Consider the following 27,987-nt stretch of genomic DNA (forward strand, 5'->3'; position numbering starts at 1 on the left):
AAAGTGACATTTTGTTTACTTTTGTTGCTGTTTTAACATCCACATATAAATGAAGATATATGGAAATCATTTTGATGCATGTATGATAGGACAGATTTTCGGTACAGATTCTTTATTGGTTTTGTTGTGATTTTTATTTGTTTCATTGCCTGTTTTTTCCAAATTGCTACAAAATTCTCATATAAAGTCAGACAGGTGTTTAAAGGTCTGTGGCCATCGGGTGTCGTCAAAATGATCCCGGAACATGATTACTGCTGTTATGACATTAGTATTGACCTGTTAGCTATTAATATACAATGAGGTTTCAGGAGAAGTCATTTCGCTTTTCCATCGGTAACTTGTTGATCTACCAAAAGTTAGTGACTTACACTAAGGTTCATGGAATTAGGTTTCTCTTTTCCAGATGAGTTTCTTTATGATGCAAGGCATAACTAACAATCAAACGTTTTGTCATATCGTAAATACAAACCAAGTGTTCTAAGCCTTATCAGATTTTTGATAAGCATAAACAAACAAAGTTTTGTGATTCTACATAACAATGTTGAAAGACGAATAAACAATCAAAATTAATTCAAATGTAATTTCAATTTTCAATGTGACTATAAAAAAGTAATCTGCAAGTCATTCATTCAGCTTTATTCATAATTAATCTATTTGTATGTACACTGGCAATCTTTCACTTTTGTTTTCACCATACGTTTGATATGTATCTTTATTTGATATACTCAATAGCATATTATGTCTTTTGACCGGAAATATGTATTTGTTATTATTAACAAAGTTTCTAATGCTATCATTGCATTTCATTAATGTTCCTTTTTCATAACACAAGTTAACATAACAAAAACGTTACATTTCAGGTAGCAGTATAATTGTAATATTTTTTATTATTATCAGCATTGCTGTTGTGATAAAAGTTATCTATTTACCTGGTACCATACTGTATATAAATATATTGCAGTAGCAGGTAATTTCTCAAAATCAAAACAAAAATTTCTTCTTTCACGTTTTACTATTCTTTTAGTTTTCACTTTATAATTTTTATATTCTTTTTATTTCAATTTTTTACTTGATGTATCGTGAACTACCAGTTTCAACGGCCAACTAGGGGTTAACAAAATATATAGTTTGTTCAAAAATGATGTAATAACAGAAATTGTACAATTATTTTGATATTTACATATTTCAAATGTCCATTTAATATTCCTAATTTTATATCGCTTTCTTAAATGATGGTGGATTAGTGCCACATACTTAAGCACAATGCAGTCTCGATGAGAACACAAACAGCTCGTTGTTTCTTTAAGACGACTGCTTAAGTATTCTCACCAGGCGATGACAATACGTCATTCTTCCGGGAAATTGAGACTAGAGTAATCCTCACGCTGTTTCTGTATTGGTCTGGAGGTGAGAAGTCGATTGGCAAATTTCCAAAACACCACGCGTTTTAAACGAAACCTTTATTGCTGGAATTGTTAAATATCGGGATCGATGTTTGGTTTGCACTTTCGGTCTGACCAATCTCATTCCAGTCAAACGTTAGTCATCGAAAGCGCCTGCTGGTTTCTCTTTATGGACATTAAATATACACATCGAAGAAATGAGTACAGCCATATACTGTATATGCTTATTATGTGTGATGTGGTTTCTGAAGGTAAACGATGAGTTCAACCATGGTTCAATAGGTTTTTATTGCTTTAATAGTAAAACCATAGCATTCATAGTGTAAACATACATGTGTTTATAGTAATAAAGACACAAATAGATAACTGTAGATAACTGTTTAAAGTAGATGTTATATTATTGGTTTTTACCTTCTGTTATCACATCTTATCTTGATGTTTCCGGTTGCCCAACGCCTACAGATTTATACAAACAATAATAATAATCAGAGCTCATAAAAAATATTTACGCACAAAAGTAAATGCAATAGTAGTTGTTAGAACTTTTCTGAAAGGTTTTACCTCGTAGATCTCCAAAATATTTTTAAAAGCCTGTAATGATCTGACAGCCATATGTTATACAATTTCACAGTTGGTAGCACATTGTTTTTCTCCAATTTAAGGTTAAGTAACAAGCAAGAAACTAATACAACCTTGATGTAGCTTAATTTAAATCACGTTTAATTCATTGCCCTATCAAATAATGATTTTTAATAAGCTTATTCTTAACGTAGTATGTCCTATGAATCTACATCAACGGTTAAAGTGTGAATAATGTGGTCAAACATGTACAGTAGGTACTAAAATGACTGCAGCAGCGGGGCCAAAATAACATGTATAGCATCACTCGCTCAGTATAAGTAGTTGACACTGCTTTCTCTAAATAATAGTTTATAGATTCCCTCTTACATATGAAACGTAGATAGCTGAAGCACTCATAGTTATTAATAAAGTCACGGTTAACTTGGCGCTACCTTCAAACTGCCCTCGCCGGGCACACCCACCGGACACTGTGTACGTGTTTACACGGCTGCGTCCATAGCGACGCACTCATGCCCAGAGGACTTTCATCGCAGACAGGAGGAAAGCCGTAGCCAGGATTCCCAACCCTGTCACAGGCCGTGACCTCATTTCTCTCGCCAGCGGGCCTCCTGCGTTTTTGTTATTTCTGTCCTATGTGCAAACAGTTTGTAGGGTGGGAGTAAATACCTAAAGGTCATTCTTAACTAAACTATGGATGCCTTACGTAATTCATAAGGAAACCAAATTAAACCACGCTTGTAACATATTACAATGAACCACTTTTAGCCAGGACTTCCTCTTATTCGGGGCACTCGTTTTCCTTTCACCTGTTCTTATAATAAACCTCTGCATATGGTAAAGCAAATAAAGACTTCCTCTACTACTGGCTTCCTGCTGATCTGAAAGTAAAATTGGTGCTCTACATATTCACCATTTGTCTGACCGAGGAAGTTTCTAAGAAATTTCACATACAGATATTCCAGTTAGCATCTGAGTAGGCTGTTTCCTCCAACAAATCTGCATTTCACCATTCATTTCCCATTCCCTGCTAAGCATCACTTCTTCATTTTGCACAGAAGTCGAAGAATGTTAGACATTTTACCGGCACGTAGGACGTAACAGGCTTTGAAAGGACACAGGCCTGCTGTAAACAAAGCACTTGCTCACATTTGAGAAGTCACGTGACTGCCTGTAAAGGATCTATCTCGGAGTGATATAAAATTGATACGGTGAGCACAGAGCTGCTTGGAAGGCTCTATCCAACCAGCTTGCTCGAATGTGGTGACATCATCGGACCGGTCAGTGGTGTGACTACAGAATGCATCACTGCAGCGTAGGATTAATACTTAATGATAATCCCTTGAGATCACCCAATCAGGGCGGAGGAGAAAGAGCATGGTCAGGGCATGTCCACAACATCAATGCGGTGCCAGAACAAATCCTGTATTGCTGTCTGAGGCAATACCTGTGATAATAATGTAAAAAATGTCTTATTATGTCAGAATCAAGGTGCATATACACAAATTTAGTTTCTTAAAAGGAGCACTTTTACAACATATGAAGAACAAACATTCGATTTCAGGATAACAGAAACTGATACTTCTTAATAAAATACAATTTGTTTTTATTAAATGTCATCATATAATTTTAAATGAATGTTTACGAAAGTAAATATTGATTGTAGAGTAATATAATAAATGATAAAGCAATATATAGATTACTTGCCAGCAATTTGCAAGCATAATATGTTTTGACAGAATATTAATTTGCACAATCTCATGTGATGATGACTTGTTCAGTCCATGACATCATGTTGAGTCAGACATCGAGAGTGTAACACAGGACGACTCTTGAAATGCAGGTAGAGGCAGATGAGTCATAAACTGGAAACCTGAAGACCAGCAGAACAACAAAAACACCCAGTTCCATCTTTTCCTTTATTATCTAACAAGAGGAATGTTATGAATCAGTGTTAACAGTTCAGAAAATAAAAATAATTCTGTTATCTTGTACTTACCATTAAGTTGCACCATCCTGTATGTTTTACCTTAACAAAATGTTCTTTTCCAGATTGTAGGTCTATAGTGACCTGGCTACCCAAATACCACAAAAAAAAAACCCTTATAGCTTTGTGTGACAAACCTGGATGAATCTATTGGTAAAGTAAATTCATGTTATTTTGTAACAGCTTTTTGTGGATCTAACACAGTAAACAGACTAAAAGGCTTTTCTATCTTATTTTTATCTTGAAGTTTTATTATCTTATGTTTTGATCAATAAAACAATATAACAATTATGACTTTGAATTAACATGCTCTAATATTTAATAACAAAACAGCCCATTGGTTGATCTTGGTCAATGTTTTCTTCACAATGGTACACTATATACACTTTGACAATATTTCATCTAAAAAAATATGTAAAAAATTCAAGTGAAACCAAAAATGCTTAGTCATTGAGTATGTTGTAACCAACACAAACAACAAAGAATAAAAGTATTTTTGATTACGAGAAGATATTTCCATCTTATTCCTGAACTCGATGTAAACAGTTTCAGTAACAGGGTCACGGGACTGAATCAAAAACCTGAGTCATGTGACAAAGGGGAATTTCCTGTTTGCTGGTACACAACAGAGCATGCGTTTGGCAAGTCATGTGACCTGAGGAGCAACAGTACAAGGGGAACGTGCGAGGTGAAAAACACCCTCATAGTTATTCAGCACATCCAAGCGGCTTATGTAACAATGAACCCATTCTTGTTGTTTACTCTGACTATATATAGCCAATCTCTTGTCCAACGACTGTCATAAACATTAACCAATGGCTAATCGCAGGAAACAGTTGTCATCGCTTTATAACATTTTAATCGTGAATTTCTTGATCACTTTATGGCAAAGGCTGGTGTGTTGGTTTTGCCTGTGGAATTAACCACAAGCCAACCGATACAGTTGTCTGATATTGCATCATTTAGATGATTTATCTAGGTACTTTTGTTCAGCATTGTGATTGGTCATTTACAGGAGTCCTTATGTAAAGGAAGATACTTCAGTATTTAAGGTTTATAGGAAAGTTTAGAGTAGAAGTGGTGAGCATAACGATTCATGAGTCACCTCACCACAGGATTCAGACTTCGATATCAGCAAAGATCCTAAACCACTGGGCTGTTACCAAAGCAACATTTGTATGAAGCTTTTTCACTAGTGGTCTCAGACTTCTGAAAGCCATTACAGATTCATATTTTATTATAGGATATAACAGCGGCCATAGCATTATTGCAAATATTTCAACTTAAAGTGATGGTCAAGACAAAGATTCTGCCATCATTTACTCCCTCTTGTCGTTTCAAATCTTTTTGACTTTCTTTATACCGCAGAACACAAAAGAAGATATTTCAAAGAAAGTTGGTAACCGAACAGCACTGTACACCATTCACTTCTGGACACAAAACCAATGCAAGTGATATTTTGTGGACATTTTTCAAAATATCTTATTTTGTGTTTTGTGGAAGATAGAAAGTCATACAGGTTTTCAATAACAAAATTGGTTAGTTAATAATGACATCATTTTTATTTTTATTTTAGGGTGATCCTTTAACTCAAAAGACACTTAAACTGTAAAACATTGTGATGATTAAGTCATGGCAGAATGTTTTTACATGAATTTCTCAAAGCGATTAAAATAAATAAAAGTCACAGCAATTCATCTAAGGACTAAAATATTAACATTTTTTAATGAAAACTTAAAGGTGGCAACACATTTTTACAGTGCAAAGTTATTAATTTAGCGTTGACGGTTACCTTTATAATTCATTTATTATTGACCCCACACTAGGGCAGCATACGGTACATATAGTTTCATTCATATCAGTCCAAGTAAAGTTCAAGGGCCTGTATTCACAAACCATCTTAAGGCTCAAAGTATACTCCTAACTTGCTGAATTAAATAAGTGTCTGTCCCTTTTGTGCTAAGAGTATTTCACAAAGCACTAATACTAGCTCCTAAACCTGTGAGACACAGTGAAGAGGACTCCTAAGTCACTCAGACCAACTCGCAACAATCCTAATATGGCTGTAACAACGTCAGTTTACCTTGAAACGTAAACATTTTTAGAAAGTTTTCATGACAATGAGTTTAACCGTAAAGACTACTCGTATCCGCTAAATGTTTGAGACAGGCAAAATGCTTATAATTAGCTGAACATATACTTTACATGAACATATATTTACTGTCATATTTTCATAGAACATTCCTACTGCAAAATATTTTTATAGTCCATGCCCACTGTATTATATTCGCTCATATTGTATTCTGTATTTATTCTAACTGTATATCCTGCACTTGCTAACTGCACTTCTGGTTAGACCTAAACTACATTTCGTTACACTGTACTTGTATATGTGTAATGACAATAAAGTTGAATCTAATCATCTAATCTAATATATATATAAACTCTTTTCTTTAAAATGATTCAAAAACCATGTTGTTTATTGTGCTTAATAAAAAGCAATACAAAACAAATGGTTTGATTGATATTATTGGAATGCACAATTAAAACTTGAACTTTGAAAAAGTTAGTTAGTTATAGAGTATATTTAATAATCGTAATTTTAATATGGCATTAGTTATATTTCAAAATATTTTATTTGAATTTGACTACATTTTTATTTTTATTAAGATCTTAATTTTAAAATGTCAGCATGAGACCTCATTCTATAATATTTCTATGATTAAATGACTGACAGAGACCCATCCTCTATGAGCCAATCACTGCTGATCATAATCAGTAAGCTTGCTGACATCTCTTCCATTGCAACAAGGTCAACCCCGCCCTTTTTCTAAGCTTAAGATTTCTTTCTGCTCCTTATTGAAACGGTTGCTCTCAGCAGAGTGGTGAATAGGGTTTAAGAGGAAACGCTTAGCTAAACTTTAACAGCTGTTAAGGAGAGCTCTTGGTTAGATAAAATGTTATGTGAATACGGGCCCAGGTTTCTAGGGCACAAGGAAGTTGCATCAAAAGGATGATGATGTCTTGTGTAAGAGCAGTCTCAAATCATATGCTTCCCTCATGTTCAGGCCTCATACAGTGTGTGAACTTTATGACAGATATTACTTCATTTATTCCTGTTTAAGTGTAGGCCTACTTGAAGAGTTTGATATATTTCAAGAAAACTTGATATATTTCCAAAATCTTGTTTTTTTATCATGTTAACTTGTTTTTATTCTGTCTTATTGTAGTTAGCTGTATAGTTATTATTTGAGTTATTATGGCTCAAATCAAAACAAACCCAACTGAAGTTTGAGTGATATTAATTTGTGCTTCACAATGAAAAAAACATGATTTGTGAAACTTTTTAAAAATGTAGTTCTCACTTTGGAACCAAACTCTTCACTTACGGATCAATATGCTTTTTCTAAGTACATGATGGCACTGAAATGTTTTCTAGTGGTATTACAATTATAAATGTGTGCTGCCCCCTTGAGGGACATGTAAGAATTTCAATAATATTATTCCCCCACTCTTAAAAGCATCTGCTAAATGCGACATGAAATAAAATGGCAACATATTGCAGTATTATAATTTCTCTTGATATTGCAACACTCACTCCATTTTCGTTATTTTTATTAACATTGACATTCGTGGGTCATCATACTAAAGGAGTAGTTCAATTCCCATCAATCAGAAGCATCCCAAATCAAAGTCTAAATGAAAATGCTCCTGAAAAAGCCCTTACATAATACGAAGTACTGTCATGCAGGAAATCTGGGGGCTGTAATGTCAAAATAAGTACGTCAACACAAAAATCTTGATCCATAAAAACCCATACCACACCTTACCTTTTAAATCCACAATGCAGGTCTGAACGCATGGATGATCAATTTTATCGTTAGTCTGTGACATATCTGTACATTAATGAGATTGTTGCTACAAGGATTTAAAATAAATAAAATACTACAGTTCATTACAGCCTGTAAAACCTTGGCATGCCTGGGACATGATCGAAAGTTATTTGCAACTATCCTGTTTTGTTAGGGAGGTCACGAGAAACAGATAGGACAGCTGGCAGGTCATAAGAAGCTATCCCATAACGCAAAGTGATCGCAAAACCAAGCACTTCTCTCAGCAGATTTCAGAACACGGTGTCTATTCTGCACAGGATGAGACTCCGTGCTGAAAGTAGATTTGTACGACGTCTCGCTCGATCCTGTCCTCACTTTTGAAGTTCATGGGGGGTGCTAAACGTTTCATACACATTGGCGGCGAACTCTTTTACTTGGTCAATTAACAAAAGATCCTAAAGAATATAAGACAAAAATCATTAGCTCCACAGGCAGCTTTATATCACATACACATCAAGTGAATTCATCACAGATTCTCATGCAACATGGGCATTGAATAAAAAAGAAAAACAGTGTCTCACCTGGACAAAGTGACTTGGTATTTCACTGCATATTGAATGTATCTGTCCGTTAATGATGGGGATGATTTTGGCAAGCGGGAGGCTTACAGGAGACAGTCTGCAAAAAAGGACATGAAAAACAGCCATGACCAACTAAACTAAGGATTCTGCTTAACAATTTGATATAGTTGTACTTTATATTTTGATTATTTTAAATGCACCTACACTGAAGTTTCAGGTGGGCTGCAGACTGTGGAGTCTCCCTGCGAGGGACGGAAGAACTCTGCCATGTTGTCAAGGAATCGGGCGAAGCCTCGAGTCAAGCATGTACTGAATACAGTACTAAAGTCCGGACTAAAAAAAAAGGTCATAGCGATTGGTAGTCAGTAAAAGACATAAAACAGTTGTGCATAAGTAGATGTTGTCCTTTACGTATTTGTATTTAAGACCAATCAGAACATTATGTTCAAAACTGAGATCCTGATCGTCCTCACCTTTCAAGCAAATCTCTCGTTTCATTTAGCAGTTTTATCGTTGTGACATCATTCTCTGTCAGACCACAGGCCTAAAACGAAACCACATTGGTATGACACCGCTTTCGGCTATTACCACAGAGATATTAATGTCGGGGATCTACCTGTGATGCTAGCGTGTTCTCTTCATCGGGCATCATGTACCAGGAAAGACTCTTGTGTTTCGAGGAAGCACAGCCGTCTTGGATTTCCTGTCTGATGTGAGTTAACTGTTGTTCCAAATCTTGCAGGGATAAACACTGTTTTAGCGACACCCTGAGGAGACATGGAAAGTCAACAGTTAGGTCTCTTGCTAAATATATGGGATGATTGTCACAGCACGCAATGACATAGTTAGATGCAGCGTCATTGAAGGGATGAATGGCTTAAAAACACGAATCATCCGATCACTCAACGTACGGTCCGAGAACTTCCTGGACAGCTTTCTTAACCACAGTTATCAGTTCAATGAGCCCTAAAAAGGCAGAAGGGAACATCAGTACCTCTCAAACAGATTGAGGATTAAACTCTAATACTGATTAGACGCACATATACAGCTGACATGGTACTCACCTTCTCCGAGAAGATGTTGAATACTTGACAAGTATTGTTGCTGGACATCAGGAGGGGCTAAAGGGGTCTATAATAGCAAAATACATTTATTAGTACCACTAAAAAGGGAATACGAGGATGTAAAATTATAAAATAAGTGTTTTGCTGCAAAACATCAAGGTTTGGAATACCGTTCCGTTCTTTATCACGGAGTTGTCCAGGTACAGATAGCCACCAATTATGTTAAGTTGCACTCGCAGCAAGACCACTAACATGCAAGTGCTGTAAATAGCAACAATGCTGCGGGTAAAACCTGGAGAGTGAAGATATTTCTTTTAAAATATGAATGGATGAGATTTTAATCCAAAACAAATGCTCATACAGACCTTTTTAAATAAATACTTTAAATCTTGCACCACTGTCTAGTATTGCATAATGTGTATTTTATTAGTTTTCTCTCACTACATATGTATTTTATGTAACGCAGTTTTTTATGTTATATGTATTGTGATTTAAATTTCTTCCCCAAGATCAAAACAGTACCACCTTATGTTATGACTAATATAACCCCTAAATATTTTGAACTTACTGATTATCTTTAGATCCTCCCAGATTTCGAGCTTATTGGCTGGCCTGTGTTGAAAAACAGAAGAACTTAGTCGGTTCGACTCCTTTATACTTTATTATGTAACGTAGAAAATCATCTATAATTTACATGAATGACTCACTTGGTCTTCAGCAAAGAAGTGAGGCTGTCTGAGTTCAGATGATGTATGATCGCCTCTCTTAAAGTGGGAAGCATCGATAGCACTACAAATAATAAAAATACAGTTAGATACAGTAAGCATAAACTACAGTAAACAGGAAGTATGTGACTTTTACCTGTCATGTTACACGTCCTTTGGTTACTTTCAAAATGAAACTGTCTCCGAGCTTGAGCAATATATTCTGCTGCCTCTCGCTCTTGTATCTCCTGAATCTTTCTCTGTGCATATTTACCAAGTAGATACACACCTGGGTGTGAGAATGTATAGTGTATATGTTAAAATAGGGGAGAAATGACAATGCAATAACCCAGATCCATTCAGCGATGACACTATAAACTGCATAACATTAAATGGGTAAAGTCCATATTAGATGTATCTTCACCAGAACTAAGCCTGCAGGCAAACTAGGTGACAGGTGAACTGATATTTACAGGATAAAGGCGTACATGAGATCCAAAGGCTTGGAAACACAATAACAACGTAATAGACATATTATATAACACAATAAACATATCACTCAATGCCAAATTAATGCAGCTACTAAAAACCAGCATTAGTTAACATTTAGTTATGCTCTGAATACATGAGAATAATCTCTAATCTATAAAGCATGCACGTTACCTCCAACAAAAACTCCCGTGAAGATGAATTTCCTCTTATGGCGTTTGATGAAATTCCATGTCGAACTGAACATCGTTACAAAAGCTGACAGGAAAAACAGAAAACGAGATGTAAAAGCGTGTTTTGACACCAGTTAGCACAATGCTACATGGCAATAAGTTCTCGTGTTAGCAACAGCAAGGCGAACTAAACCCGTCAGATCTCGCGATTCATCGATTGTGCGGCGCTCGGCTTCCATGTCGGTGTTCGACTTCACGCGGCGCTGCGCAGAATGATCGCTGTATGACATCAAGATAACGCAAGTTCGCGGGGGTTTCGCGACTTGGGGATCAAGTCTCGCGATATGTTGTAGATCGTTCTGCGCAGTAATGCATGAATGTGTACACGCCTATTATTACGCGCTTCCTTCAACACGCGCACATGTGACAAAATGTCAATCGTTCCTGCTTTGTGCAGCGTTCGTGATAGTCATTCCTACACATCGTAACGATTAAGCTTTTATAATTTTAATAAGGACTTTGATAGACATGCAGGCGGAAAACGATTCAGGGAAGACCGACTTTCTACAGCCGTCTGACAGTGAGATACACACGTGGATGTCAAAAGCGTTTGACATGGTGATGATTCCTGTTTATCTTCTAACAATCTTCTATTTTAAGTTTTCTCTTTATCGGGAATGGTAACCGAAGAGGTCTTCGCAAGATACAAATGCTTAGACCAGTTATTTTCAATGTAGTCTTTATACATCTATGTGAGCTGTCTTTCAAACAGTTCTTTTAGTAAAATATATTTTAAGTGTCATTTGCTTTTATTACAGTGATTGTTGTTATCAATTTTCTTTGTGACAGATTTATTGTGGTGTGATGTGTTTTTGAATGTTTCTGAGAAAATATTGAATACTTTAAAAGGCATCAGATGCTCTTGAGAATGGAGAGGTCCCGGTTGGCTGTCTGATGGTTTATAACAATGAAATCATTGGGAAAGGAAGGAATGAGGTCAACGAAACTAAAAATGTAAGTCATTTCATATTATTCCAACATGATTTACGATTTTTTAATTTGTATTAAAAACAATTAAAATTAAAGCTGCAAGCAGCATTTAGCGGGTTCGAGCACTTTTAAAGCATCTAAAGCAGCTTTGCCTTCATCAAGTAGGCCGAGGACTCTCATCCTTAAACACCCAAGTGGACGATACTCCCAACGCCTGAAAAATTATAGATACGGTCAGCAACGGTTCATAGACACTACGCATGATTACACACATATGCACATATAGTACACTTGAGGGGAATAATTTTTTCAGGTTCATTTGGTCACATCCATTTAAGAAATGATCCCGTCTAAATGCATTGAGTTGCTGCCATGTGACTGCTGAGTAGCTATTTTGGTTTACATGCAATTAAACTGGTGTACATGATAAAGGTGCGTGTTATGTTTAGCAAAACAGCATCTTACAACCAGCCAGACATATTCTATATTTATAGATGTCTAAATAGGAAGCAACGTTTAATCTTCAATGCATTATATGTCTAACACCTTGTTCCTGTGAGACAGGAAACGTATCCCTTGTCCGATCACCATCATATTTAACATGCTTGTTTAGTTTAATAAGATGTATGATTGTACTTAATGGCAAGTCAATTGGATTATTTGTTAAGGAGTAGCGAGCTTTCAGGTACACCGTTCACTTTAATATAACAAAGGACCCTGTAATGGTCACGCAAATGAAAAAGTTGAACTTGTTTTTGATAGTTATTGATCTAGAGAGTCCAGAGAATTGTACTGTGGAGGAAATTTTGAAATCGCTTAAAAAACCTAGGAAAAGTTCGCAAAAGCAGGTTCTTAACATCATCACAGATAACTCACAAACTGTTTGATCGACATCAATGGTTCAAGAGCCAAAATTGTTTGGAATTATGAGAGCTTTCATATGATATTGATAGTTTGTGTAAATGTCAAATGTCACGTGATACACAATTGTTAAGGCAACAAAAGATGTCAATTTTGCCATTTTTACTGTTATAGCGCCACCTAGTGTCCAAACGCAGCGGTATTTTGTAAGTCATTTCGGAGTTTACATGGTTTACATTCACACTCAAACCGCGAAAGTAGGTAATTTTGTTTTTGCATAAAATGCAAATTAGCGAAAACATTTGCATACCGGAAATGAAATCGGAGATATACGTTTTTTAAGTTTTGAGCCAAGGATTACAATGATATAAAACACTTGGGTGTGCGACAAACGGTTTAGGGGTTACAAACGCAAACGCGTTCAGCATCGCTGTAGCGCCCCCTATGGTCCGACATGGCTGGCTCCGAGTATCTGAGTAGCGAGCAAGACTACTACCATCTGACCGAATCTCAGCTCTGTCGGCCTTGCGGTTTAGGCTGCCCATTCAGTTTTAGGGAAGAATAATAATAAAAAGAAGAAGAAGAATAAAACCCACAAATACAATAGGTTTCTAGCCCTACGGGCTTGAACCCTAATTAACTACTTTAACTGCTAAATTAACTCATGACTTCAAATGCCAACTATGGACTTACTAGTATGTTAGGAATATGCCTTATACATTTTCCTTGCACGTCACAGAGAAAGTTTGGGATTTTTGTTTGCTTTGCCCAAGGCTACACGACATGCAGAAATGGTTGCACTTGATCAAGTGCTCGACTGGTGCCGTTTGAGAGAAAAGGACCCAAAGGTGGTGTGTGGACAGACTGCTCTATATGTGACAGTGGAGCCATGCATCATGTGTGCAGCTGCTCTGCGTCTGCTACGTATCCTTACAGCGACACTATTTCCTATGATATACTCTGACACTTTCAAGAAAACTTTAACATTTAAACAGATATTCCTTTTGTTGTTTACGGGTGCAAGAATGAGCGCTTCGGAGGCTGTGGCTCAGTCCTGGATGTCTCATCGGATGATTTACCAAAAACTGGGACTTCGTTTAAGGTATAAGCAGAAAAACTCCAAGTGTTTAGTTAAGACAAAAATTTCTGATTTTCTGTGTAATACCTGTTTATTATACTATATTATATTATATTATACAGTGCATCTCAGGCTATAGAGCAGAAGAGGCGGTGGAAATGCTTAAGACTTTTTATAAACAAGAAAACCCAAATGGTAAGAGAAATCTTGTTAAAGGGATAGTTCACCCAAAAACACAAATTCTGTCATCTCGCCCTCTTTCTTTCTTCTACAAAACAAAAAAAGAAGATATTTCAAAGAATGTTGGTAAGCAAAAACCGGCCTTCTATTGTATAGACACAAACCCAATGTAAGTCAATCGAGACCAATCTTTTTAAAAAATATCTTCTTTTGTGTTCTGCACAAGAAAGTCATACAGATTTGACAAGAGCAAATGACAGAATTTTCACGTTTGGGTGAACTATCCCTTTAATGCATGCACATATTCTGACTCTTGTGCATGCTGTGTATTGATGCTTTCATTTATGCTTATGTTTTGTCTCCCATCTTTAAGCTCCTAAACCTAAAGTGAGGAAAGATTCAAGTTGTCCACCAGGGGGCGATGTAGTCATTCAGATAAAGGCACAAGAGGAGGGGAAAGAAACAATAGCTCCTTTGAGCTGAAATGGAAAAATAAGTATTTTGGCTTGTATTTCTTTCGTCTAATAATTTGAACCTTCAGACGTTTACTAGACGTTGCCATTGCCTGTATTTCAGAGATTTTCAATCTGACTTTTTTGTAGATGTATCTGCTTTTTGTGGAATCATAAGGAAAAAGCTATCACATTGATTCATTAGCTGGACCACATCACTTGTAAACCTCTGACTTCCAGCATTCTCCTTGGTGGCTTTCATGTGCGCCGCAGAGCCGCCTGTGACTTGTTAACACTGTGTTAAGGTGATAGACTGAGCCTGCAGTGCATTACAGCACGGTTTCCTCTTGCTCTCCACATGTCCTCGTTTAACCCAGACGATTGCATATGAACCCTCGATGATCTCAGTCCTGGTCTCACCGAGCAGATGCATGGGCAGAACCTGGAGGAGTTTCTACTTACCTCATATCAGCAGACTAATTTGAAAGGGCACCTGTGTTGAATTTTGTACCATACTAACTTTCAGCAGTACTCGGGATATGTTTGAACTTTCATCACTTCCACTTGTCATGTTGCATTTCTGGTTATTACTGTAGCTCACATGAAATGTACCGTAATGGTTGCTGAATCTCACATTATTAAACTGTCATGTAATGTGTTATTAGTGGCTTGAAATGGGTGTGGGTGCGTTTGAAAGGGAAATCGAGTGGTTTTGGATGGAGATGTGAGGTCTACGAGATTGTTAGGATCTGCTGTATTTCAATGCTTGTCATCTTGGTTACGGGTTCTGCTAGCCATGTATTTGAAATATACTGTCATCAGTCAGTTATGGCTCTGTTTTTGTCATTGTAAAGTGAAGATCGCATGCGTTTTATTGTTTTGTGATGAATGATCTGACATTGAATACTCACAGCTGGCTTTTTTTCTTTAGAGGTTAATGTACTGTCTTGATGTTGAAATGACGGGATTTCACAAATAAATGTAAAAAGCTCATTGTGTAATTGTTATGGCCTTGGTAACCTGGCCGCCGGTCCCGCACCTGGTCTGGCGTTTGACAGGTGTCACGCCAAGGCAAGTTTTACGGCATGAGTCAGTGCAAAAAAACAAGCTGCGCCCACCTGCGCTGCTCACAAGCAAGAACGATATTTTATCTTCTAATTCTTTATCCATTGAACATATTTCATGAAGCTGCCTTTATTGTAGCAGATACAAGTTTCAATTGCGTTTGAGGTATTAAAATATAGCTTGTTGCTTATGAAAACTGGAGGTTTTCATCACAAGAACAGACATGAGGGTAATTCTTTTGACATTTTTTATACAAGAAAGCATTTTTCAACCTGAGTCATAATTTGATTGTTTACAAAAAGAAGCAGTAAGTAAAGCTTATTGGAAATCACAAAAGAGCAGACTGTCAGTATACCCAACCCCGAATTCCAGTTTCAAGAGGAATCATTACTATTGTACTGTGGAGCCTACATATCATTTGCACTTCTTCACCTATCTTTACTCCTTTTTGTGGCAAAGTCTTCTGGGTTTTTTTAAGCTTGCTAATGCACGTTAGTTTGGCACTTGTGCATGCAAGAGAGGTAGTGCTAATGAGGAGAGTATGAAGTGTTGTTCTGAAATTAACACCCCGACAGAGATAACTTCTTCACTCTTTCCGTTCACACAAACGCTACGGTTCCTCTCAAAACCACACAGCTGATCTGAGGAGTGTTGTCAAGCAGATTTCGTAATTGTTGCCTTGTAGGGGAATACGTACAACAAATATCTGAACTTAATAGAAATGATGCATGATGAGGTGTGAATGTAAATATACTGCGAATGTGCATTGACAGTGAAATTTAGATGTGATTAATACTGTGATTTATTTTTGCCCAAAGTGCTTCGCATCTCAAATATTTGTAAAATTGTTAACTTTTTATGACATGGCATTTTGCACTTTGATATTCATGTGTAGATGTGTAAGGTGAAAATGTGTTTGCTTTATGCAGACGGGGTTAAGCAGGGCCTGGTTGTTTGGATTGGCCTGTCAGTAGGTGATTGTTATTTCTTGTGGATCTGACTCCTTTTCCTCAGGCTTGGAATGTGTGTGTTTCTCATTAAAAGAATGTCCAGCTCGGCACAATGGAATTGTTATGTTTGGGCAACATCTGCGTCTTAAAGAGCGAAGGCGAAAAGGCCAGAGAAAATATAGGACAAACATTAATTCATGAGTACAACAATTTGTCTTTAAAATTGAAAGGTTGTCTTCGCGTTTCTCACAGAATGGTGGTATGTGCGAGGGCCTGAAAGTAAAATGACAAAAAAATAGGCAGATAAAAGTTTAAGGTCTCAATTCACTTCTTGTTTTTTTATCTACTTCTACAGGTTTGCAAGTGTTGGGTGAAATAGTTTACAATATTTTTTATTCATATTTATGTTTGATTTTGCTTTTTAGTTTGCACTCTTTTTATTTGACCGAATTGGTTCCTTAAGTGATACTAGTCACCAGAGTTAATGTTATCCAATGGCATTTTCATCTTAATAGTCAGTATGAAACAAAAGGTAAGTCTTTTCTTCCTTGTTTTTACTTTTTACAAGCAAAATAGCCATTTTGTTTTCAAATTATGAACATTATATTTAACATTTGATGGTTTGACATGGTTAGTTTTAAGTTACAACTGTATACAGCAACATAAAAATGAGACCAATTTAATTTCAACCTTTTTTATTAATAAAAATAACAAAAACCCATTAGTGAAGAAACTTACTAAACAAGGCTACACTCATATCCATATGATATGAAGAAATTAGGGCTGTCAAACAATTGTGATGAATCGCATCCCGAATAAACATTTGTGTTTACAAAATATATGTCCGTGTACTGTGCACACTAATTTTGTATTTATAAACACAAAAATGTACATGCCATGTATTTAAGAAAAATGTGAAATTAATAAATGTTTATGTATAATTTAAATTATTGGAAAATACAAATAAATACACTTGATATCGCAATATATATAACTGTATGTGTACGTTTTTGTGTTTATAAATACAAAATGAATATGCACAGTACACAGACATATAACTTAAGCGCAAACCTTTATTCTGTTCTGGATGCGATTGATCGTTTGACAACCCTAGAAAAAATACATCCCTTTAAGATAACCCAAGAAAAGACCTTTCAATCTGTTCATTTCTCTTTCGACACTGCGCTTGGGTTTCATGCAATGCGTCTGCTCAACAAAAGCCTGCCCTCAGATCACGTGACACGACAGTTTGATCAACAGCCCATCCAAACAAATGATCTTGTGCTCGTTCTCAGCTGACATATGTGACCCTGGATCACAAAACCAGTCTTAAATAGCACGGGAACATTTTAAGTAAAACCAAAAATATATTGTATGTGTCAAAATTATTAGGATATTAAGTAAAGATCATGTTCCATGAAGATATTTTGTACATTTCCTACCCTAAATATATAAAAACTTTATTTTTGTGAATGGATGGCCTGCTACAGTGCCTAAATTTAACAATTTCAAAAGCAATTTTCTCAATATTTGGATTTTTTCGCACTAAGATTCCAGCCCTTTATTGTCATATCCTAACAACCCATTCATCAGTAGAAAGCTTTATTATTCAGCTTTCAGATTATGTCAAATTCTTAATTGCGAACAATTGACCCATAAGACTTGTTTTTTTTGTCCAGGGTCACATATGCTGAAGTGGTGGCCATACACCTGTTGCTTATTTGTTAATGAACAATATCTGATGCGAGTTGTATGTGTGATTGTTTGTGATACTGGCCTTGGAGTACAGCATGTGTACAGTAATTATAATTCAGTGCTGGTACAATACTTGAGGTATTCTGAAATACTGTAACATTCATACCGTAAATTATATACTGTACGTAAAATAGTGGGTTTAACGTTCAAGCCGATACAGGTCTGTGCTTAACAGTTCAATGTCAGTAATGAGGATGAGATAAACGTAAAAAGCTAACTTAAGAATGAATCTTATTGATGTGAACTCCAGAGTCAAACTGATTTCAATTCAGATGGAGAGAAAAGAAGCTGGGTAACTCCTATGGCGGCGTTCACGTCACAATGAACTTCATTCAGTTTTGGCTTTGTCTGATTCCAGGGAGCCTGTAAAAAGAAACAAAACAGTCTTAGTGTTAGATTATAGTCATTCTAATGGAGATGCCTTAATGTAGACATTTTGATTAAAATATGTTGCAAGCCTCAAATATCCATATTCGATCTGAAAAATGTTCTCTTATATATTTATGTTGAATACTGCAGTGAGATATGAATGATAATGATATCTGTAGTCTTGGTAACTGTGCATTTCAACAAGCTGTTCAGAAAAACAGTGCGATGCATTCATAGCTATTGGGTTTTTGGCTGTTTTGGCTCTAGGAGTTTACCCTCTGACATTATGGACGTAATGGTTAGATCTAGTGCACAGGACAAAGGAATATAGATCAACTTCATAAGAGGAATCCTGAGGTGGGAGTGTGTGTGTGTTTGTGCTCGCCACAACCTAGCTGATTTACAGTTCAGGGTCAAGCAGGTGGGAGGAAGCAAAACCTTCGCCGTCTGCTGCTCTCAGACTCCGTTCCATCTGCTCTGCGCTGCCTTGGGCGGCACTACACCCACGATGCACTGTTCCCAGGCTATAATGCTAACAGTCGGAGTAGTGCGCGTAGGTGTATCAGGAAGCTAGGAGGGATGTATATGTACCCAGGGGAAGTGTATATAAGCGTCTCTTGCCATTATCGTAGCGTGGGTTGGAGAGCATGAAATGTGTAGACATGATAGACGTGCAGTTGCAAAGAACACATGCACTTCTATACAGTAGTTTCTCAAAGATTTAAATGCATTTACTTAAAGGTAAAGTTGACCATAAAATTTTGTCAGTCAAACTCATGTTATTCTAAACCCATATCACTCTATTTCAGGATGTGGCGAATCATACAGTTAAAGGAAATGGACATTGTTGAACACCAAAAAATGACGTAAAAGCTCTGTAAAAGTAGTATTAATAACTTGTGTGTCTAAGTTAAAAATAAATTGTATTTGCTGAAAAGATTTTAAATCTTCAAATCTCAAGATATTTTGGCATTTGATGTGCCTGGTGCCCTGCATTCGTACATGCTATGTTTATATACAGCTGTGGAAAATATTAAGAGACCACGCCAAAATTATTTTCTGAATTTACTAATTGTAGGTATGTGAAATGATCATGTTTTATTCGGTAAACATCTGACATCATTTCTCCCGAATTCCAAATGAAACTATAATTTTTATTATTAATGTAATTTGCATTTATGTTGCAGAAAATTCAAACAAGATCACCTGGTCCAATGTTTTAAGATCTTAAATTCCTCAAAAAAATAAGTTAATGTTCATTTTTAACAACACAAAACTAATGTTTTACATGTATTATAGGATGAGTTTGAAAAGTTAATATTTGATAGAAAACCTTAATTTTTAATGAACCTTACACGAGGCTTGGCTTGCTCTCAGTCTTTCTCATTGCTGTTGGGTGACTGTCACTCGTACGATTTTATTAAATTGGAAGACACTGAATTAAAATTCCCACAATCCTTATCGAAATTCTGATTTAACACAAATCACGGCTGTGTATTCATCAAAGTTGGAAATTGTTAATCACAACTTTAATCTAGTTGTGTTCCTAAATTAAAACCATATGTTCTTAAATGCTTTCACTGTATGTGAGATTATTCAAAATTTCATTTTGGTGATCCATGAAATGAGGTCACATGGGTTTGGAATGCAGGAAGCACAACATTTCTCAATTTCCATTCCTTTAAATCTTACTCTTTGAGGAATCCCATATGTAGTTGTTCAGAATCTCTCCCAAGATGTAGTAGACGCTGATCAGTACCGTAAGGCAGATAAAGAAGAGAACTCTGGCCGTCTGCCCAATGTGCTCCAGCAGAGGATATACCCACACCCCTGTCACGCTGTGTACCCAGCACATCCTATGAGAGCGAGAGAGAAAATCTGTTACCTTTGCACTGTCGTGTCCTTCTGTCTAAAAATGTGGTCATTTGAAAAGCTGCAGAAACAGTCACCAGGCTGTCAATGTGTCTACCATCCGTGTCTGTGAACCGCAGACACTGCTGTTCTTCTTACAGTGTGGTTACTTCAATTCTTTTTGCTGGAGTGCTTTCAGAGTCTGTCAGTCTGTTTAAGTAATGGATCCTATTTGTATAACCTTCTCCTGCCGTGGCTTTAATTTGAATGAACGTGTTAAATAAGTGACACCTAGGCTTTGTTTCTCGTGAATGTCTATGAAAGTGTGTGTGGGAGTACATAGCACTTCAGGACGGCATACAGATCTAAAGTGTCTGCATTTGTTTACGTATTAACAGAGCTTCAGGAATGAGGGATCCCTCTAGCTGTCTCTGTAAGGTAATCCTTCTGTAAAACCGTTTACAAAACATTTTCACATTGCTTATTAATCGGATATATGCAAGACTAAACGAATCCTTTGCTTATTATTTTTCAAAGATTTCCTGTGCACGGTTTTGCTTTTGTCTGCTAAATGATTTTGAGGGAATGATTTTGAAGGTCAGATGGCCACAGAGGGAAGTTTACATGTGATTGACGCTGCGTCAATTTCTCCTAGTCACGGTACCTGCAGGGAATTTTTTCAGATTTTTGAAAATGAACAGGCCATGTTGAGTATAAATGTGCTAGATGGAGACATTTACCATACAACATATCCCACCGCAAACGTGCACACCGCCAAGAGTCCACAAGACCTGCTGGGATATCGATGGTGTGTTGTTCTCATCTCAATAATGATGAAAGGAAGGACCGTCGTGTGCTGAAAGCGACAGAAATAGAGCAGTTAGCTTTACAAATCACTGCACGGAATATGGAAACCGGCTATAATCAGGTTTCATTGCAAAAGCCAAATATATCAAACATGTTGTGTGTGCAAACTATCTAATTGTGGTAACACTTTGGATTGATAGATCATCATAACTCCAATACACAGTGTCTGTCTTCTGTTGTGAACACCTCATTTGTTAGTGTAGTGTTCTGTCTGACAGGATCTGAATGATCCCAGATTTAAAATATATTTCTATTTTCCACAACACCTGCGTTCCCTCTTGGTGCATGCGTGACTTTTGACTGGATCAGCTGGTATGTGTTGGATCTTCCTAAAAAACCTGCTGACCCTTTCTTTCATATTTATCGATGTTTTAAACATTTAAAAACTAGGATCTACCAACTATGAAACTGTAGTTGTCTGAATTGTATTCAAAAGTTTAGAAGTTTAGTTTAGTCTTTTGCCTGAATTTTATTCAAAAGTTTAGATTCGCATATTGAGTTGTAAGAATAGGTTAGTATGCCTGTAGCTACATTGGTAGAGCATTGCATTACAAAAAAGACTCTGGGTTTGATACCAGAGAACACACATTCTATTAAAATGTATACCTTAATGTGTTCACTTAAATGCATCTTCCAAAAGCGTAAATGTAAATGTAACCCACCCCTCATTTTTGTGCATGGCATTAAAACGATCAACTACAGAAAACATCTGTGCCTGTTTTTCTTTTCGAGAATACCATGTGTCGACTTGTCGAAATCTACACTCATTAAACTATCCAAAATGTGAGTAACAAAATGATGTCTATGTTTGTGACAGGTGCAAGCCACAATAGATTATGAATATCCATGAAAACAACATTTGAATATTGTCATAACGAGAAAAGGTATTTGGTATTCAAAAGTTTAGAGTGACTTAAAGGAGCAATGTGGGATTTTTTTGGAGGATCTATTGACAGAAATGCAATATAATATGGTGTATAAAGAACTTGCATAATGAACTGTTATGTTTTTATTACCTTAGAATGAGCTATTTCTATCTATATACAGAGTGGGTCCTCCTATATGGAATTTGTCATGATGCGCCGCCATGTTTCTACGGTAGCCCTAAACGGATAAACTGCTCTATAGAACACGTTTCATAAATACTTTATCTCTTTCGGCAAGGACGTGAAAACACAACGACATCTTTGTCCTGTGAGAGCTGCCGTAGTGTTTCTAAAGGCAGGGGTGGAGTTAGCCGTTGATTGCAATATGCAACGCAATGTTTGTCTTGACCTTACAAACCATTCTAACTGAAGGTGGCATACATTTCTCATATTAGTTTAGGATACAAAAAAAACAGTTTCTTTCATTACGAAGCAAAAGGCAAAAATGTGACTTAATAAATAATAGGAGCTTTTTCAGTATTGTTTAAAAGTAGAAGAACATCCCAAAATGAAAATAATGTCAAATGTTCCAAACTTATATAGATTTTTAAGTTCTGCTGAACACATAGAAATATATTTGAAAGAATGTTTGTAACCAAACATTTCTGGGCAACTTTTGACTACCATAGAAAAAATCTACTATGGTGGCTTCTCACATTCTTCTAAATATTTATTTTGTGTTCAACATAACAAAGAAAGATAAACAGGTTTGGAACAACTTGAGGGTGAGTAAATTATTTTCATTTTTAAATGAAGTACCAACCATCTTTTAATGTACTAGTTTACTAGTTCTGGGCCGATCACTGATTCGAGTCCTGATCAGGATAGATTAGAACCAGTTACACAAGCCAAAGCCAGTTACAGTACATCCTTGCTTACATACATGTTTGAGTATTTGATTTTGTAATGCTGCATAGTATTACTTGATATATGAACTGCCATCGAAAACTCAAAAACATCTAACCTTCCCTTTGACAGAAAAGTCAAAAGCGATATTTTCCGGCAATGATCTCAAATAACTTGTTTCTCTCTACTCTTCCGACCACCTGCGTTTCCACCAAGAATAGAACGGTCACACAACCCAAGGAAAAATTGACTTATTAAACGAGATGTGAGATGGAAGCTGGGTGTGGATTGAAGCTTGGCGTTTGTCAAACACGCTGACACAGTTTCAGGCTGAAAAGAGTGGGCATACCGGGCAAGCCAAGTTTGGGCGGACTCAGCAGGGCTCTAAATGATATTTCTGAGGCGTCTTCTGCTGTTTAATAATGGGAGTGAGCGTATGACTGAGCTGTCATCATTACAACTATTACCATCACCACCCAAGCCAATACAAACACTTCAAGAGTTAGATCGTATCATAAAGTTGGTTTATGGTTATTTAAACTGTGAGCTGAACAAGTGATTTTTATGAGACTGAAATGATGTAATATTAATGATATCACGTGTCTTGTGTTTGAGAAAATAATCACGGCTGAAGTCTGTGATTTCTGCAGTGCTATTATGCCCACGGCAGCTTAATATGGAGATACATTGATAAATAATGAATTTTTCAATTCCTGTTGGCGATGCCAATTTTGGAAATTGTGCAAGTGAACATTAGGTCAATTCTGAATCGTAACAATTCCTTCATGTGGTTCAAAATCTGTATGTGACTCTTTCTTTAGTGAATCACAAAAAAGATATTTTGCAAAATGTTCATGTGTAGAAGAAAGAAAGTCAAACAGGTTTGGAATGACATGAGGTGAGCAAATAATGTAAGAATTAAACTGTTTAAATTAAAACCCTAGCTAGATATTCTAGGCAGGGTAGTGGCAAAAGTTCCCTCACATGTCAACCCAGTAAGAAACCTCTAGTCCATATTGTATTATTATCTTCCCACTGCTTTTTAAACAAAACGACTCAAAACTATTTTGCAATATGACGCTGATAATGTTTTGCACGGTAGAATAGTTTTCCTTTCAAACATCTATATGTATTTTTATTGCTTCTCATACTGACCCACCCACCATATCCAAATGCCCAACCCCAGGATGGCATCCTTGATGGCACTGATTATGGGACATTCATGCTCACTTCCACCACTATTCACCAGATGGCGCTCATCTTACATAAAGGCAGTCACAAGCCTCCCAGTCCGGCTGTTCTCGCCTCATTTGACCCTGTAAACTGTGTTAGAAAAGGCTTCTGATGGAAGATTTACGAGCCTTCCTGAAATGACATGCTGATATATACGCTTTAAATATGCCACTCCATGGATAATTTCGGCTCCTAATATTGCCCCTCTTAACACATAATCATATTTCCGTGCTAAATCAAAAACAGGCCGTATTTACCGGGTTTTCCCTGGATTTGAATGCGCTGACACACTTTACTCAGATGTTGGCCATTGTTGAGGTCTTTTGTGTGTAATTTTTTGGATGTCTGATCACATAGGCAGGTCTGAACAGATCTGAGGTTAGAAGGCTTATTATCATATTTGACGGGTGTCAGAAGTGAGATGTACAGTTAGTGGGGAAGCAGCTATTTTCAATGAGCCCTGCAGTCTGTGTGTGCAAGTTCCGCATGTCATTTTGTAAGTGAACCAAGCCATAGCCGATGTTTTAGTAACCGGTAATGAGTCACATTGATTAAAAGCAAACAGATAATAACATCCCAGGAAAGCGGGCATTGATAATCAAACATTACACAATAATGTAATTCTGACTCATGTACTCTCATACACACGGTATTGCTCAAGTTTGACAAGTTTTAACCTTAAAATAAAAAAAACGATTAAAGGAAATTGGTGAGTTAGGGAAAAATAAGATGCACTGAGATTTCCCTTAAATACTTTCTTAATTCTTTACACTACATTCAGTTAATTTGAGTTAAATTGTTTGTTTACTAAAGTCTATTCAGATAATACATTGCTGTTAATGCGACAATAGATGTTTTTGTTCCGTCATCATTTTCTTAACCGTGTCTTAAATTGAGATTTATACATAATCTGAAAGCCGAAGAAATAAAAAACAACTTTCCAGTGATGTATGGTATGTTAGGATAGGACAATATTTGACTGAGATACAATTATATGAATATCTGGAATCTGAGGGTGCAAAAACAAATTTATTTTAGAAAATCGCCTTTAAAGTAGTCCATCAGAGGCGATGTAGCACGCTGTTGCTACGAAGAAACAGGTTTGTTTTAATGCTCTTTATTTTCTTACCACAGTTATGATGTTGTGGAGAGTCAATGAACCCGAAAGCAGACATTCTAAGCTTTACATAGATACCAAACTTGAGTGGGTAATGCCCAAAGAGCGGGCAGCAGCGAGTTTTTAGGTGTATTTTCAGTCATTTTTGTTTGCGATTGTGTTGCATCCACTCACAAAAATAAAGTTTGAATATATTTACAGTAGGAAATTAAAATATATATTCATGGAACATGATCTTTAGTTAACCTCAAAGTCATTTTTTACTCATTCACATGACGTTCAACACGCTGTATATACAGTAATCTGATCTTCGCAAAATGTCTGACGATTTCGATATTGAGGAAGACTTGCACTTTTTTGCCCACCAGTACAAACCGTATGCAAATGGTATTTTCCTTTAATATCCTAATGATTTTTGGCATAAAAGAAAAATCGATAACTTTGACCCGTACGATGTTTTGTTGGTTATTGCTACAAATATACCTTTGCTACTTATGACTGGTTTCATGGTCCAGGGTCGCAGATTATGTTTTTACTTCTGCACCAACAGTGACTGTAAGCCTCAGTCCCCATTTACTTAAAAGAGAAGAAGCAAAGTTCTCGTAAATGTTTCCTTTTGTGTTTTAATTATGTCAAATTGTTTTTTAGTGCGGATGAGAAACTGCTGTTGAGTACAAGAATGAGCTCTTAATTCCACGACAATCAAATAACATGGATGACAAATACATTAGAAACAAAACAATGTTTTCTGTAGCTACTTGAATTGAAAATGTAAAGCCAGAATGGTTTGAAAAAATGAAATCATGTACATGTTTATTCATGCCACCGTGCATGCTGGGAGCTGGCAAATCGGCAGCATTTTTCAATATGTAATTGAAAATATGTATAAGCATGAGATATAAAACATTTTTCAAAGTAATTTACATGTCCTAGTAATGTATCTCTGACTCACAATGTGCATTATGTTGGCTAAAATGTTGTTTTACAGTAAAGTTTTTCTAAACAGTTGTACGTTCTCCATCCTTCCTGTGTATACACGTGTTCATCTTTGTCTGGTTTAGCATATAGATTTGTCCCTCATTCACTTCCCTCAAATATTTACAAAACATGTTTTTGACAAGTCTGAGAGACAAAAGAAAAACCTTTTCATCTGTTCCCACAAGCTGCTGTCAGGGAGTTGAAGTTGGCACTGGGATAATAGGTGGTTATTCTGTTCATTATGGTGATTATGGTTTAATTGCTATAATGCCAAACCTCCGCAGGTAAAAAAACAAAGAACGCATGCCTCTGGAGATGTGGAGATATGTTTCAGCATGCGTGTAACTTCGAAGTTTCCCCAATGAAGCATGCTCACCCACACACATTCCATCTTTCAGATCGCAGTGAGGGCTAATCATTAATGCCCCGTTTTCCAAAGGCCTCATGCTCCTCTCCAATGACTCTTAAGCGCTCCAGACTGAACCGGAGAGACTTGTGGCTGTGATCACTTGTGCAGAAACCGGACGTGGGCTCTGAAGTTGCACACCAATAGGGCACACGACGATTTCAATTTTTTTCTGCATGACTCATTATCATAAAATGTCTTTAAAGACTGCATTAAACCTTTTTTGCTTTTAGTTTGCTAATTATGCCCATTCGACATACTTATATCTAGACAATTTTATTTCCTATAGCCTGCTGCGCTCCACGGTTTTGTTTTTAGTCAGAGCATGCAGGATGTCACAGCTGTAGTCAGTTTGGATTTAACCCAACACCCTGTGGTCGAGGTGTCAAAGCCTTGGTTACTGCCACATTAGCATCTAGCCGTTTTCTGCCACTCTGACCTTGAACTTTGAGTTCTCAGTTATGCTCAAGTCATACATTAGCTTTCCTAATGTTTCCTAGTTTTCTTTAGGTTTCACAAATAACCCATCTAAGTGCAAGGTACAAAAGGAGGAATACAATTATTGTGGATCGTATAGCTCAAATAAATAATCTTGGAAGGTTTGGGCTGCCTCTTTTTCAGAGACCGGCTCCCCTCGACCTGTCAAAGCCATAGAGCCCCATGGAATCTGAACGGGAGATATGCGTGCTAACTCTGTACGGGACCGCCTGATAGAAGGCTCACTGAAGGTTTAATGTAACAGAGAGAGTGCTCCCAAGGTCAGGTGTACTGTTTCCCTGCATAAGCCTCCCAGGCCGGTTGTAATATACTCCCTACGGCTCCAAGTCCACTGGGGCTCACACGACCTCTTACCTCTTCTGCTATTGGCATCTGTGAAGTCCCCACTACACACAAACCGGGCTGCATTTCTTCTCTCCCTGCATCGCAAACAGGCACAACCACACGAAGAGCCTGTTTAGGTCCCCGCTCAGCTGTATAAGTATCAGTAGATTTAGCCTGACAGTGCATTTTCGACCCAGACGTGTTTTATTTTAGCTTGTGTTTGTGGGACCCAGTCTTAATTTAACATGGCAGCTCTTTTTCTCTTGACCACCGGGCCAGAGAAGCTCTCGGGGTCTTGTGGTTTTGGCCAGCGTTCCTGGAGTGTCTGTGGAAAATCCCCTTTCTACAAAATGGCACAGAGGACTCTGAACTCTAAACAGGGCAGGCCCTGTCATACACACCCACATCAGGGAGAGATTGACTCTGTA

General features: G+C 36.9%; 3 protein-coding genes across 5 annotated transcripts in view; 1 reads left to right on the forward strand and 2 right to left on the reverse strand.

Annotated features, from left to right (window-relative positions):
* Positions 1 to 5,515: 5,515 nt before the first annotated feature.
* On the reverse strand, positions 5,516 to 11,028 carry pex3 (peroxisomal biogenesis factor 3). 2 transcript variants are annotated; one of them, XM_079474058.1, is made up of 12 exons: positions 10,815 to 11,028; positions 10,309 to 10,440; positions 10,155 to 10,236; positions 10,016 to 10,059; positions 9,618 to 9,739; positions 9,448 to 9,514; positions 9,295 to 9,349; positions 9,000 to 9,150; positions 8,857 to 8,927; positions 8,588 to 8,716; positions 8,384 to 8,480; positions 5,516 to 8,257 (listed from the first exon to the last, which is right to left on the reverse strand). In XM_079474058.1, the coding sequence occupies exons 1-12, from the start codon at positions 10,885 to 10,887 to the stop codon at positions 8,174 to 8,176; spliced, it is 1,107 nt and encodes a 368-aa protein (XP_079330184.1). In that variant the 5' UTR covers positions 10,888 to 11,028; the 3' UTR covers positions 5,516 to 8,173. The 2 variants fall into 2 exon arrangements, with proteins under 2 accessions (XP_079330184.1, XP_079330183.1); XM_079474057.1 differs by having other exon boundaries at positions 6,450 to 8,257; positions 10,016 to 10,080; positions 10,815 to 11,023.
* A 154-nt stretch (positions 11,029 to 11,182) lies between these two features.
* On the forward strand, positions 11,183 to 16,497 carry adat2 (adenosine deaminase tRNA specific 2). 2 transcript variants are annotated; one of them, XM_079475607.1, is made up of 7 exons: positions 11,183 to 11,431; positions 11,723 to 11,827; positions 13,438 to 13,588; positions 13,660 to 13,766; positions 13,865 to 13,937; positions 14,296 to 14,418; positions 14,525 to 16,497. In XM_079475607.1, the coding sequence occupies exons 1-6, from the start codon at positions 11,342 to 11,344 to the stop codon at positions 14,403 to 14,405; spliced, it is 636 nt and encodes a 211-aa protein (XP_079331733.1). In that variant the 5' UTR covers positions 11,183 to 11,341; the 3' UTR covers positions 14,406 to 14,418; positions 14,525 to 16,497. The 2 variants fall into 2 exon arrangements, with proteins under 2 accessions (XP_079331733.1, XP_079331732.1); XM_079475606.1 differs by having other exon boundaries at positions 11,208 to 11,431; positions 14,296 to 16,494.
* A 573-nt stretch (positions 16,498 to 17,070) lies between these two features.
* Positions 17,071 to 27,987, reverse strand: part of aig1 (androgen-induced 1 (H. sapiens)) — a 28,559-nt gene continuing 17,642 nt past the window's right edge. Inside the window, exons 4-6 of the mRNA XM_079474216.1 lie at positions 21,105 to 21,220; positions 20,206 to 20,369; positions 17,071 to 18,507 (exon numbers count right to left, since the gene is read on the reverse strand). Of these exons, the coding sequence (XP_079330342.1) occupies positions 18,473 to 18,507; positions 20,206 to 20,369; positions 21,105 to 21,220 (315 nt within the window). The 3' untranslated portion in view covers positions 17,071 to 18,472. The remainder of the gene's footprint in view (positions 18,508 to 20,205; positions 20,370 to 21,104; positions 21,221 to 27,987) is intronic.

Source organism: Barbatula barbatula (genome assembly GCF_947034865.1).
Source record: "Barbatula barbatula genome assembly, chromosome: 15".
In the NCBI taxonomy this organism is placed as follows: domain Eukaryota; kingdom Metazoa; phylum Chordata; class Actinopteri; order Cypriniformes; family Nemacheilidae; genus Barbatula; species Barbatula barbatula.

Bases quoted from the DNA above. Each gene is read 5' to 3' on its own strand.
- pex3 (XM_079474057.1), bottom strand. From the start codon at position 10,887: ATGTTCAGTTCGACATGGAATTTCATCAAACGCCATAAGAGGAAATTC. The intron at 10,441-10,814 runs GTAACGTGCATG...TCTCACACCCAG, and splicing joins CACGGGAGTTTTTGTTGGAG to GTGTGTATCTACTTGGTAAA. The intron at 9,515-9,617 runs GTATTCCAAACC...TTGCTATTATAG, and splicing joins CCGTGATAAAGAACGGAACG to ACCCCTTTAGCCCCTCCTGA.
- adat2 (XM_079475607.1), top strand. From the start codon at position 11,342: ATGCAGGCGGAAAACGATTCAGGGAAGACCGACTTTCTACAGCCGTCT. The intron at 13,589-13,659 runs GTATCCTTACAG...ACATTTAAACAG, and splicing joins AGCTGCTCTGCGTCTGCTAC to ATATTCCTTTTGTTGTTTAC. The intron at 13,767-13,864 runs GTATAAGCAGAA...TATATTATACAG, and splicing joins AAACTGGGACTTCGTTTAAG to TGCATCTCAGGCTATAGAGC.